General features: G+C 37.6%; 2 protein-coding genes across 3 annotated transcripts in view; both read left to right on the top strand.

Annotated features, from left to right (window-relative positions):
* The window catches only part of PlexA (plexin A), a 173,554-nt gene extending 168,107 nt beyond the window's left edge, over nt 1-5,447 (top strand). For both annotated transcript variants that reach the window (XM_087355990.1, XM_087355991.1), the window contains exons 23-28: nt 489-677; nt 1,404-1,508; nt 1,979-2,148; nt 2,878-3,020; nt 3,133-3,278; nt 3,762-5,447. In XM_087355990.1, coding sequence (XP_087212116.1) covers nt 489-677; nt 1,404-1,508; nt 1,979-2,148; nt 2,878-3,020; nt 3,133-3,278; nt 3,762-3,938 — 930 coding nt within the window. In that variant the 3' untranslated portion in view covers nt 3,939-5,447. The remainder of the gene's footprint in view (nt 1-488; nt 678-1,403; nt 1,509-1,978; nt 2,149-2,877; nt 3,021-3,132; nt 3,279-3,761) is intronic.
* Nucleotides 5,448-6,801: 1,354 nt separating this feature from the next.
* On the top strand, nt 6,802-12,403 carry LOC110833441 (tRNA pseudouridine(38/39) synthase). The gene is made up of 9 exons (XM_022071504.2): nt 6,802-7,049; nt 7,589-7,722; nt 8,163-8,364; nt 9,094-9,318; nt 9,591-9,756; nt 10,349-10,496; nt 10,888-11,031; nt 11,825-11,964; nt 12,120-12,403. The coding sequence occupies exons 1-9, from the start codon at nt 6,957-6,959 to the stop codon at nt 12,221-12,223; spliced, it is 1,356 nt and encodes a 451-aa protein (XP_021927196.2). The 5' UTR covers nt 6,802-6,956; the 3' UTR covers nt 12,224-12,403.
* The last annotated feature ends 239 nt before the right edge of the window (nt 12,404-12,642 follow it).

Here is a 12,642-nt window from a genome sequence, read left to right on the forward strand (position 1 = left end):
CCGTTGCAAGGCCTCTACCTGTACACAGGACAGCACAACACAGAAAAACGCGGACAGACATCCATGGCTTGAGTGGGATTCGAAACCACGGTCCCTACAACCAAGCGGCACAAGGCCCGCGCCTCAGACCGCGCGGCCACTGCGTACCCCGTGGTTACATTATAGGAGAGATATATTTCCTTATTCAGAACTTATATCCACCTCAGCAGCTGTTGTCCTGTATGTGAAATGTGTAGAAAGAACCATGTCATGCATCAAATAAATTCAGCTTGCCTTAATGGTGAATCTTTGAATTGTCTTTAACCTGTTTCATCAGTGCAATGCAACTTGTGTGAGATTCTGCTAGTAGTGCATCATCACACTTGCATACCACTGGAGCTTATGTCTGGATAGCAGCCACATAGTGATATGGGGTTTATATCCCCTATTCAAAAAAGATAAATGTTAAATTTTGTGTATATCCTAATAATTTTGAACTTTTTGTCCAGGTACCAGATGGAGGTGCACTGAATCTAGTCTCAAAACAATCATCCTTCTATAACCTGTCAATTCTCCCAGAGAAGACAGACAAGTCTCATAAGTATGAGACACTTAATTTGTCCAAATTCAGCTCAGCAAGTCCACCACTGAGCCGTGCCACATCACCACTCAATCATGACCATGATGGAGGACTCAAGGTCAGGGCATAGTATAATCCAAATCCTTTGTGTAAAACACATTTTAGACTTTACGCAGGCTAGTTTGTGTCTCTTTTGAGTTCAGAATTTCAGTTGTATGAGGATATCCATAATATGGAATTGTTTTCATGAGCGTTTTTGTTCCCTGTAAGTAAAGATTGCGATGTTACCTGATCCAGACAGACGTTGCTTCCTCTGCTGTAATTATTAATTTGGTGTTTATATTCCCCCTTACCTAAATCTCAAGTAATTGTGAGAGGTAGAATTGTAGGCACAGTAATAATTATTCCAATGATAAAATTGTCAAATTACAATATTGCTAATGAAATTTAAATTGACAACACATTTTCTTGGTACAGATTATGGTAGATGAATGTGTGATAGTGGCACTTGTAGAGGATACAAGCACCCTTGTTATATACACATTATAGTAATGTCTTAAAAGACAGTGAACTACTTAATTAACACCGTGGCTGTTGCGGTTAAGATGTTTATTAACCAACAGTGCAGTATATCCTGTGCAACGTGCTTTTGAGAATCTATCTGGCATCACAAAAATGTGTCCTGATGCATACCAGACATTTTGTTTCTGGTTTTTTCAGGTACTGTGGACTCTTGGTAGATCCAATATTTTCCTTCTTGGTGGAATTTTTCTGTGTGTGGGCTTTGAGGCGTGTTCTACGTCAGCTGTTTTATTTGTCATTGTAAGAGTTTCGTGGCTTATAGGTCTGGCACCTGGTCAAACACCATGACACAGATACCCAGAAAGAAGGGGAACGAGGCAATAAGATGGTGTCTGAGATTTATCTCACCAGGTTACTGGCAACCAAGGTAAGCAGAAGAATAGGAACACAGTTATATTGTTTCTGCTCTTAGAACACTGTTGTTTTGATCCAACCACTATTTGACATTTTTTATGGAAAATTTTAAGTGTTTTATTATTATTATTATATTATTTTTATTTTATTTTGGAGTGGATTAACATTTTGATGTTTAGATAATTTACATGGTTTACATATAGTAGCTGAGATTTTGAATTCTCATGGTGGCAGATATGAAGATACATGTCTTTTGGGTTGTTGCACCATATAGTCTACCAGACTACATGGTGCAACAACCCAGAAAACAGCCATCTTCAGCTATAGAAGCTGTCATGAAAGTAGATGATTCAGAAGACCAAATTTGACATCTTAAACACTGCGATAACCTCAAACCTCACTCTGTTACTGTTTGGTATAATAGCATTTTTCTGTGTTACTACTTTTTGCTAATTGCACTCTTGTGTAATAACTTCATTTTAGGGCACCCTCCAGAAGTTTGTGGATGATTTGTTTGAAACAATCTTCAGCACAGCTCATCGAGGAAGTGCTTTACCTCTGGCCATCAAGTACATGTTTGACTTCCTAGACGACCAAGCCCTCCAGCATGGCATCTCTGATCCAGAAGTTGTTCATACTTGGAAAAGCAATAGGTAACAACATCCATCACAAGGAAACATGAAGATTCAAACTGAAGTAGGATTTAAGTTTCTCGTGGCCATAAGTATGAAGATGTCTATCTTCTGGGTTGTAGCACTGTTTAGTCTGGTAGAAGTTTACCAACATTTTAGAAGCACTTGCTGCCTCTGTAATCAAGCACTCATTGCCTTGATGGTGGAGGCAACAAGTACCTCTGAAATTTCCATACCATGCCAGGCAGACTTAAACTCCGGGGAGGAACAGTGTAGCGACATACTACTTCGATACATGGATCAGTGTAAGGTGTGACAAATGGACAGTAAAGGTTAAATGTTAGATTGTTTGGTTTTGAATTTGTACATATAAACTTCCTTCTTCTCCAACTTGACTAATGTGAAGAGGAAATTCAGGCTTTATTTTAACTGACTCTTAGGATATAGAACAATTTGAAGTATGTTAGCACTTAGGTAATTGGTATTTATTTATAATTATAATTGAGGTTTTCTTACTCTATTCTTAATACCTACCTCCAAATAAAAGCCAGAATAATGCTGAGCCAGTGGAGGAATTAGCTGTCTTTGAGGAACTTTAAAATAATAGATAATACCGCTCACATAAATCAAGAATAAATCATATAAATTTTGAAATAGTTTTAAAAGCATTTGTGGAAAATGATAATTCTTATAAGAATGAAATAAGTGTTGAGTGTGGTAAAGTTATTTATGAATTAACTTCTTTTTCAGTTTGCCTCTTCGATTCTGGGTCAACTTAATAAAGAATCCAAATTTTGTATTTGATATCCATAAGTCCAATATAGTAGATTCCTGCCTTTCCGTCGTAGCACAAACTTTCATGGATTCTTGTTCGACTTCGGATCACAGACTGGGTAAGATTTCACTGTGTAATGTGTTTCCTTTTTTGGCTTTTATTAACTTGTTTATTGTATGTAGCAGGCGCATCCAGAATTACTAATATAAACATTGGTTTATAACCAACAGGTAAGGATTCACCAAGTTCCAAGCTGCTTTATGCGAAGGACATTCCATCGTACAAAGAATGGGTGGAGAGATATTACTCAGACATCAAGATGATGCCAGCCATCTCAGACCAAGATATGAATGCCATGTTAGCTGAAGAGTCTCGGGTACGAGCTGTTTACCATGTCTTTAATTCAAGTATAAATTATAGTGCATGTGAATAATATTGTCACTTGACTTGAAGTGAGAAAAATATATGTAACTCTGTAGGACAGAGGACTGAAAAGAGTTAATATCTGCCAGTCTTGTAAACAAGCTTGTGACATCTGGTGTGCATGTAATAAACTGTATGAAAGAAACAGTATTATTTAATTTTGAAACACCATTTGTTACCAATATAGGATTTGTGTGGGTTTGGTTAACACATATGGTTTTGCTGCATTACATTGAAATGTTGTATCAATATTTGTTACTGTGAAATAGTTTTCCTTCAGATGATGAGATACTTTTGACAGGGGATGGACAGTATTCTTGTACTCGTGTTCATTATACAAAGATTTTACTTTATTTGTTCAAAAAGCGTGCCTTAATGGCTGTGTGACAGCTGATTAAGGGATGTATATTAAGCATTAATTTTCTTCATGTTTCAGTTGCACACCACTGAGTTCAACACCAACTGTGCTCTTCATGAGCTCTATACTTATGCAATGAAGTACAATGAACAATTGACTGTGACATTAGAAGAGGACGAATTCTCACAGAAGCAAAGACTGGCATACAAGTTGGAGCAAGTCCACAACATAATGGCAGCAGAATCGAATCCGTGATGGCGGTCTGCCGGACCTGAGTCGAACCCGACGTTCGAGGTCCGGTGTTAAGTTGTCGAACTTTCTGAAGAGTGCAGCAAGCTGTGCGTCTGTGTGTGTGCATGCATGTGATGTGCTTCACTGGCAGGGAGGTTGCTTGGCCATTGTCCTGAGACAGATCCATCCAAAGTGAGTGAGCAAGCCAACAAACAAGCTGGAATAACCAATGTGTGCGTGTGTGCGTGTGTTGCTTGTGTGGCAGTCTGGAAGTTGGGGAGGCCGTGAAATTTCCCCTGAACAATTTGTTCTTTGCTCAATGACTGGTCAGTTGGTCAGTACTGGAGCTGCCACGAGTGTGTGCAATTGCTCTTTGTGGGTTCCTACGGTGACGTGGAAGAGGCGGGCTAAAGAGGAAATGCTATTTGGAAATTACACTGAAGTGCCTCCGGTAGTAACAGAGTATTTGATGAAATGATAAGTGAGCCCTGGCCAAGACAGTTTCAAGCATAGTAACATTTCCAGTTGTTGGCAGGCGGGAGAGAAGTGGGAACGTGGAGCTCAATCATACTACCCACTCTGCTAAGAAAAACCATGCTGAGGAACGAGACAAAGATCTAAATGATTGCCAGTGTTGACAGTGTCAAACGGAATATACCTATATGAGATCTTGTCTGATTCATTTGTTGAAACATTTTCCCATTGCTTGGTTTTCTTCTTCGCAGTGATTCGATGCCGTTCTACTTTTGTTTCTCTTAAGGTGTATGTTGATGATTTAAATGTCTTCCATGTTCCCTTCTTGCACCAAGTTTCCACGCCGTACCAGCACGGGACGCTTGAAACGTGTATATTTGTACAGTTCTCCTCGGATCCATTCAATATCCTACTTGCTGCTCGGACTTGCCATTCAACTAGTGTAGCCGTGTGTCTGTGTAGATGTCAGTGTTTCAGTTAAAGGTGCACATGCATACAGCACACTATCTCAGTGGTACTTTGTCTGCTCTGTGTGTCGGTGTGGCGTGAGGATAATCTTAACCGGCGACTGTTTTTAAATGAGGACCAAGCAATCAATTCTCCGTATGATTCCCGACTGATTGTTGCGAGTGGTCGGATTGCTCGCAGCAACAATTTTCATCCTGTTCGATTCATGTTAACCCACATTGAGATACGTTAGCATGAATCGAATGAGACGGTCACAACTCAGGAAAATTCTGTTGTGAGTTTCCATTGAGCCACAAAAAATGAAGAGAACATTTCTTAAGACTGGTACTTGTTTGAATATAGTACATAAAGGATAGCGAATTGCCAAGGGAGGCCACCATGTTCTCTGCTATGGTGACATCATCGAAATGTTATGTATTATGTTTGATCTTTAGTAACTGTTCAATGAACTTAAATGTTTCAGCCTTTCTAAATCCTCAGAACAATGCTGGTCTCCCTTTTTTTCATTGTCACATTATTATTGTTTTCTTGTTCTACTGAATGGATATGCTCAGTGTTTTGTCACTTTAATGGAAATCAGTTTTTCATGCAGTTGTTTTATTTTTATTCAGTACCATGCCTTTATAACATCCTCTTTCCCTTTGAAGTTCCCATCGTTACCTTCAAGTGTTTGTAGTAAATTTTGTGAACCATTTCTTGTATAAAGTAGGGCTCCCACTTTGAATACCACTGACTGTTCAAATAATTACATGATGAGGGTAAATAAAATAAGATCCAGTAAAAACGAACTATTCTAGAAAACCTGAAGATGTAAAAAAAAGATGGAATGGAAGCTGTGAAAGGTAAAATTTTTTAAGTCATACTTCTTAAAAATTTTGCCATATCCAATAACAAGCAGAAAATGGAAACAAGTAGCAAAAGTCGCAGTAAAACTGTGGCCAGTAACAGGCATTCAAGTTCACAGTGTAAAGGCACAATCTATGATTTTTCATTAGTCAAGCTAGTTCTCAAAATACATAGTAAATTAATGAAAGATTGGATATATTTCTGTGCTTACGCAAGGCAACAGTATTTTATTTCTAAGCAAAACTGAACGCAAGATCAGAATGTAATTACATCTTCAATTAAAAGCAAGTTTGGGTGTACCTGACCAAATTTTAACATTAGGTCTACAGATTAAAGTACTAAGCAAGGATGGTGGCAAGCAGTAGGAACAAAAGGAACTTATTGAAACTTGCTTTCTTACGTACTCCATGGAGCCGAGTCCTTCCTGAGAAGCCAGCAGTCGCTCAAGAAGTTCCCAAAATGCAATGATGATATTGCTCAGTTATGGTCACCAACAGTAAGGAATGAAGTCTGCATGTTTTGTTGAATGAGAATCTTATGAAAATCAGGAATTTTCTATGAAATTATAATTTTGGCATGTACCAGTTTCTGGTTATTTGAAACTGAAAGTGATAAATGGCTTATATAAATGTTAAACAATTTGATTTTATTTCATAATTCTTATCGATTTGTTTATTAAAAGTTAATCACAATTTCGTGTGACTGAGTAGTGTTTGGTTGGTGGATGCAAGAAAAGTTGGGTGAAAGTAGATGGAGGATTTGAGGTTTCCACGATGTTGAGTTTGAATATGGCTGTCTTGTGAGTTGTTGAGCCATGTAGTTTGGTAGAAGTTTACCGACGTTTCAGAGGTCCTTGCTGCCTCCATCATCAGGGCGATGAACCCATAAGGCAGCCACCTTCAAGTAGTTTGGAACTTATAAGTGTATGCCTTGTGTTTTTATATAGCAACTCCTAACAAATTCAATTCGAACATTGCTAGCCATATCTTTTACAAGGAATGTCCAATTATGTTTCTTTGTAGTTCGAGCTGTAATCAGTGCAGAAATCGAACGCTGCAATTAAATGCACGTCATCTTGACAATGTTGGTATACCCTGTGCGTTATGCATTGGTTGTACATGCTCAGTTTTCATGTGCCTTTTTCTTCATATATTCATCTTTGCTAATCACGGACTGGTTTCTGAAATTACTAGCAAACGCGTATGACCTGTGTTTATTCGTGTTCGGTGAAGTTTGAAGAAATTGTTTGTCAGTATGGAGGATATAGGGAATACAGGAAATGTGTCACTGAAACGATCTAAGAAGAGAAAAATATCCCTTGAAGAACTTGAGACGTTGTCTAGAGAAGTAAAATAACCAAATGTATAATCGGTGGTCGATCATGATACATACCATTTAGATAGTATAGGTTATGGGGTTTCTGGGTCTCTCTGCAGTGAAGATGTTGATGTTCTTCGGGGTTTTAATGTTATGTGGACTTGCAGGTAGATACCAAAGTTTTAGAAGAGCATACTGTCTGCATCTTTAGGATGGAGGCAGTGCTTGTCCACATGTCACATAGCTTTATGACCCACAGGACCAACATCAACAGTACAGGTTATGTATTGCTTTAGATTCTTGTGTGCATAGGAAGGCAAGACGGCAATGTAAATTCAAGGGAGAAGCCATAATTAATGTGAACATTTGCATACAGCATTGAATACAAATCCAGTTAATTTATTAATTTATTGCAGATGCTTTCCATGAATTATAGCATCTTGTATCGAGTAAAATGATTCTGATTGGTTATTTTTATCATAGGTATGCAATAAGCTTATGTGGCAATTCATAATATGAAAGAATTTGTCAGATGTTTCAGAATTATGTAATCAACTTTGGTCTTTTAGGAGCTCATAAATCACATACTGCGATTGGACATACATAATAATCAACTGAAGAACATAATTAATAAATCAGTTCCAAAGGAATGTGCTGGAACTCACTTATCTGTAAAGAAGAATCGGAAATTTGATTTTTCCAAGTAAGTAATGTGGTTCTTAGAGAAATAGCTGTGAAGATGAAACTGACTGGTAATATAGTCTAATATGGATTTTTGAAATGCTGCTTGGGAACCTCAGGTTTCTATTACAACAAAGAATTTTTTTAATAACAAGAAAAGTCACGTGTTTTAGGAAGCTCTGTACTTGTATAATCAGTCAGTTTTCCAAGATTTTCATACCTTCTATGAGCTGGGGTAACTCATTTGTGAAGTGTCTAACTACAGACTGGACTGCATATAGGCCGGCTCTGTGGTCCACCCAGTCTCCCATCCAATGGGTACTGGGTTCTTTCCCCATGGGTAAAGTGTAGCAAAGGCATGATGCTGATCAGTCACCCCATGTAGTACTGAAGTCCCCAATTTGAATTTTAAAATTATATCAGAAGGCCTCTAGTTCTTTGTATCTTATATTTCATCCACAGATGTTCCAAGCGGCATGTGCTACTGAAGTTGCTATATTTAGGATGGGAATATCAGGGTTACACAACACAAGAAGACACCACAAACACCATAGAATATCATTTGTTTTCAGCCTTGGAGAGATGTTGTTTAGTGGAAAGTCGCCAGACTAGCAACTATGGTCGATGTGGGCGTACAGACAAAGGTGTTAGTTCATTTTGTCAGGTATGGCATGGTATTATATTGTATTCTACCATACCATATTTTAATTTGTGGATGTATGAGTGCATGGACGTGCATGGTACCTTTTATACAATTACATGATTATATTTTGCTTTATTTTAGGAACTAAAATATTTTCAATTGTAAATTGAAATTTTTAATTTTTCTTTGTTGTATTGTCATATATCATACATTCTGAACACTTACATCAACAAAGAATCTTCTGTGAAATTCACGGTTAGCAAGTAAAGTTGCTCAAAATGTATTAGAAATATAATAAAATCCTGCATTAATGTTCAAATGTTTTACCACATTATTTGTAATAATATTTTAAAATTTACAATAGTAATGGAGTTACAAAATATTCTTCATAATCTTGGAAATGTAACAGATTTTGTTTCATGATATCAAAGTATTCACTATTGCTGGCTGTTTCTCCATCAAACCTCTGCCATCCTGTGTAAAATGCAGCTTGAAAATCACTGCACTAACTACAGTAACATATACATGTTTCATTGTTATACAAGGGCAGATGAAACAGTAGAATGAGCATAGTTGTATTAATAAAGATATGTCTAGATGCACCAGATTAAAAGTTATTTCATTTTAACCTTTGCCGTAAGTTTGCATTTGAACCTCTCCTTTATTCAGCAATACTTTTTCAGCTGTATAGGTCTATATCAGTCATGTTTTTCTGTTGGTATTTAGAGTCTTGGTTTTTTCTATTTTTAGGTGGTATCACTTGATATCAGAAGCAAGCTGACACAGGAACAATTGGCTGCATGTGGCAACGCTGTGGAGGGGGAGTTGGATTATCCAAAGCTCCTAAACAGAGTCCTCCCCACTGACATCAGGGTGTTCTCATGGTGTCCTGTACCTCCAAATTTAAGTGCCAGGTTTGACTGTAAACAACGGACATACAAGTACTTCTTCCCTCGGGGAAATCTGAACATTGAGGTGTGTATTAATAATTTGTAATGAAGTTTCATTTTAACATGTTCTTAAATTCAGTGAGATCTTTCATTATATAAGACTGGATGTTTTCTTAGTGACAGAATGATGTCGTGTCACCTGACCACTTATATCAGTATGCACAGTACTGATTTGGCTAATTACCCAAGAAGTTATAATTTAACATGGAATTTTTGATGTTTTCTAGTTTATAAAAGATCAGATGTGAAATTAATAAAATCTGCAGCACTTACTATGGCTTTGATTTGGTTTTACAGGCAATGGACACAGCAGTGCAGTACATGGTTGGATGCCATGATTTTCGCAATCTCTGCAAAATGGATGTTGCAAATGGGGTTGTGAAGTATGAGAGACGGATTATTAGTGCAAAAGTGAAGGTTATAGTTACAGACTCTTTTCGTAATGATGCTGATACTACATCAGGTTTGTTGCACTTAAAAATTGTCATTTCAGTTTCATGTGGTGAAACCTCTTCAATATAAAGATTGTGTTCTTAGTTTACAAGACTTTTAATTAACAATTTAATGAAATTCCTTTATTTAGTGACTGCATTCCTTCATCAGTATTACATTGTTTTGGTTGTAACCTTACTCAAGAATAAGGTTCATAAAATTTGTAATTTTGTTACAAGAAACCTGCAGCATGTAATTTCATGTAATACATTTCTAAGAAGGATTTGAGGTTCTCACAACGGTGAGTGCCATGTAGCCTGGTAGAAATTTAAGAGCATTTCAGAGGTCTTTGCTGCCTACATCATCTCAGTGCCTTGATGATGGAGGCAGCAAGGACCTCTGAAATGTTACATGGTGTTTAACGCAGAAAACAGCCATCTTACCCATTGGATAGGAGACTTGGGGAAAGAGGAAACTTTTGATGCTGTCAGGGATTGAACCCTGGCTGTCCAGGCTGTAGTTGGCACTTTTTGGACAGCTTTGTCGTTGTTTTCACATGCCTACAGCTGGAAAAACCTGAAACCCTAAAAAGTGTACTCTGAGAATTTGTAAATTGTTTTCAGCATATGACATGTGTGAACTAACACTGGTTGGCCAGGCATATCTGTGGCATCAGGTGAGGTGCATCATGGGAATCCTTCTCCTTATTGGGCAAGGCAAAGAGAAGGTGGAAGTCATGAAACAGCTCTTAGATATTGAAAGTCACCCGAGGTAAGTAGTGAGTTCCACGCGTATCCTAAGTAGGATTTGAGGTTCTCATGATAGTGAGTATGAAGACGGCTGTCTTCTGGGTTGTAGCGCCATATAGTCATGACCGCCTTTCAAACTTCGGGCAGAGGAAGACATTAGCTCCTCTCAATATGAATGGATTGTGTGGAATAATAGAGGGAAGTGTGTGAGAATGGGATTTTTATATAATTGAAGCCTAACTTCTTTGTCAAGACTATGTAAATTTGTAGAAAAGAACTACACCTCACTCAAACCACATAATCCTTTATTTTATCACAAAATTTGGTTTTACATACATTTGCTGAATCTAATATACCTGTTACAGAATCCAGTCATGGAGTTGAATAATTATGTATGTTGGCATTTCCTACAGGAAACCACAATATTGTCTGGCTAGTCATGTTCCATTGAATCTCTTCCACTGTGAATTTGACTGCTCTGATTGGGTTATCAATAAAGAAGCTTTGATTGGAGTAATATGCCGTCTTCAACAGGAGTGGACCATGTACACTGTGAAGTAAGAAAACTGGTATTTAATCATTTCTAAAGGATTCTGTTGATGACGCGTTAAAATTATTATTGCTACTTTTCTGGACTTTGTCCATCACCTGATGTTCTGAATCTGTTTCTTCAGGTGAAAGTTGGTATTCCCCAAAACTCTTTATACAACATTGTATCACTAACACACTCTACCCTCTTATCCACTGATCTCTTTCACTTATCTGAAAAGGCCTGTCTGTAAGTGGTGATTACCACTTCCTTCTCCATAGACAGTTGTATATTCATCAGCTGGTACATTCCCTCCCTTGTCCAGTCTGATTCCTACACTCCCATTAAATCAAACTTATGTATTTCATTAATTTTAATGTTACTTTTTCCAATGAATTTGACATTGCAGGTTCCAAAGCTCATGTGCTTTTTCCATTACTTAGGTTATTGTAAAGAACCTCTCAAATCCCAAGGTCATGCATAATATTTCATAACGTAGGACTTTTTTATGATGGGGCAGTTAGCCTCTCTGGTTGTCTGACTTATCTGCTGTCTGAGGATGTGCTGACTTAACGTGGAAATTTTTCACACACCATATTCTTTATAATAGTTTGAATTGTACTAGGTATGTGTATTGTGTATTATTATGACTTATTCAGCATCCTGTTGTCATCTGACAAACTTACGGATTTGTGTGTGTGTGTGTGTTGTTAAGTAACATGGATAAACCTGTAGTGAAGTCTTCTTGGTATGGATGCATACTTTCACCTAGCACTCCTAATGATGCTTAGTGCACTGAATATCTCACTGCTGTCTCACAGGTCTACAATGATAAGATCGATGTTGCTGGAATGCCAAGGGATGCTGTCTGATGGTGGTGCTATAAGAGAGCAGAGTAGCTCTCTTCTTCATGGAATTGAGGCCAAAGTGCATCAGCCTCTGTTTCAGAGACCGACGTGCCGTAAGTGTCGGGCTATCACAGTCTCACTTTGTATACATGATTTTGTATGCTGCATCTATCAGCCAGGTAGCAAAACTGAGACATTGTATATAGTAAGACTACGTGGTGTCACAACCTTGAAGATCACAACTATTGACAATATGGTTTCTTTGCAGGTAGCCTGGAAAACCGTGTTGAACACTTTGTAAAGAAACGCCGGCTAGAAGTGACATTTTCAGATGAAGGATCAAGTCAAGAACATAAAGGAAACTCCAATTAGAAATAATTCCTTCAAAAGAATGATCCCTCAGGACCAGAGCAAAGATTTCACCTACAGTTCCAGTTTTTGTACAGTTAGCATCTAGCTTTGAACTAAGAAATATCATATTACAAGATGGTTTTCTTGTAACAGAATGATAATGAAATGAGAGAAAAGAAAAAACAAATTTATTATAATGGATCTTGTCTGTGTGTGCTAATTTGTCTAGCCTCATCTTCTTTCCTTATTGATCCAAGTATACTCAGCACCATGATTTTGAATACCCTAACCAGCCCCTTTCCCGTAATGTGAGAGACCGAGTTTCAAAGCTGTACAAAACTTCAGGCAAAATTATAGTGTTATATATGTAAATCTGTGTTTTTAAGCTGAGTGGTAGCAAGCATTACCTGAATTTGTTTTACTCTTTATATATTATTTTT

The sequence above is a fragment of the Zootermopsis nevadensis genome, unplaced genomic scaffold (genome assembly GCF_977971745.1).
Source record: "Zootermopsis nevadensis isolate Lab colony 2312 unplaced genomic scaffold, Znev_1.0 Znev_ptg000025l, whole genome shotgun sequence".
Taxonomy (NCBI): domain Eukaryota; kingdom Metazoa; phylum Arthropoda; class Insecta; order Blattodea; family Termopsidae; genus Zootermopsis; species Zootermopsis nevadensis.

Coding starts and splice junctions, on each gene's coding strand:
- LOC110833441 (XM_022071504.2), top strand. CDS start 6,957: ATGGAGGATATAGGGAATACAGGAAATGTGTCACTGAAACGATCTAAG. Junction 7,050..7,588: donor TTGAGACGTTGTCTAGAGAA/GTAAAATAACCA, acceptor TTGGTCTTTTAG/GAGCTCATAAATCACATACT. Junction 11,965..12,119: donor GTTTCAGAGACCGACGTGCC/GTAAGTGTCGGG, acceptor GTTTCTTTGCAG/GTAGCCTGGAAAACCGTGTT.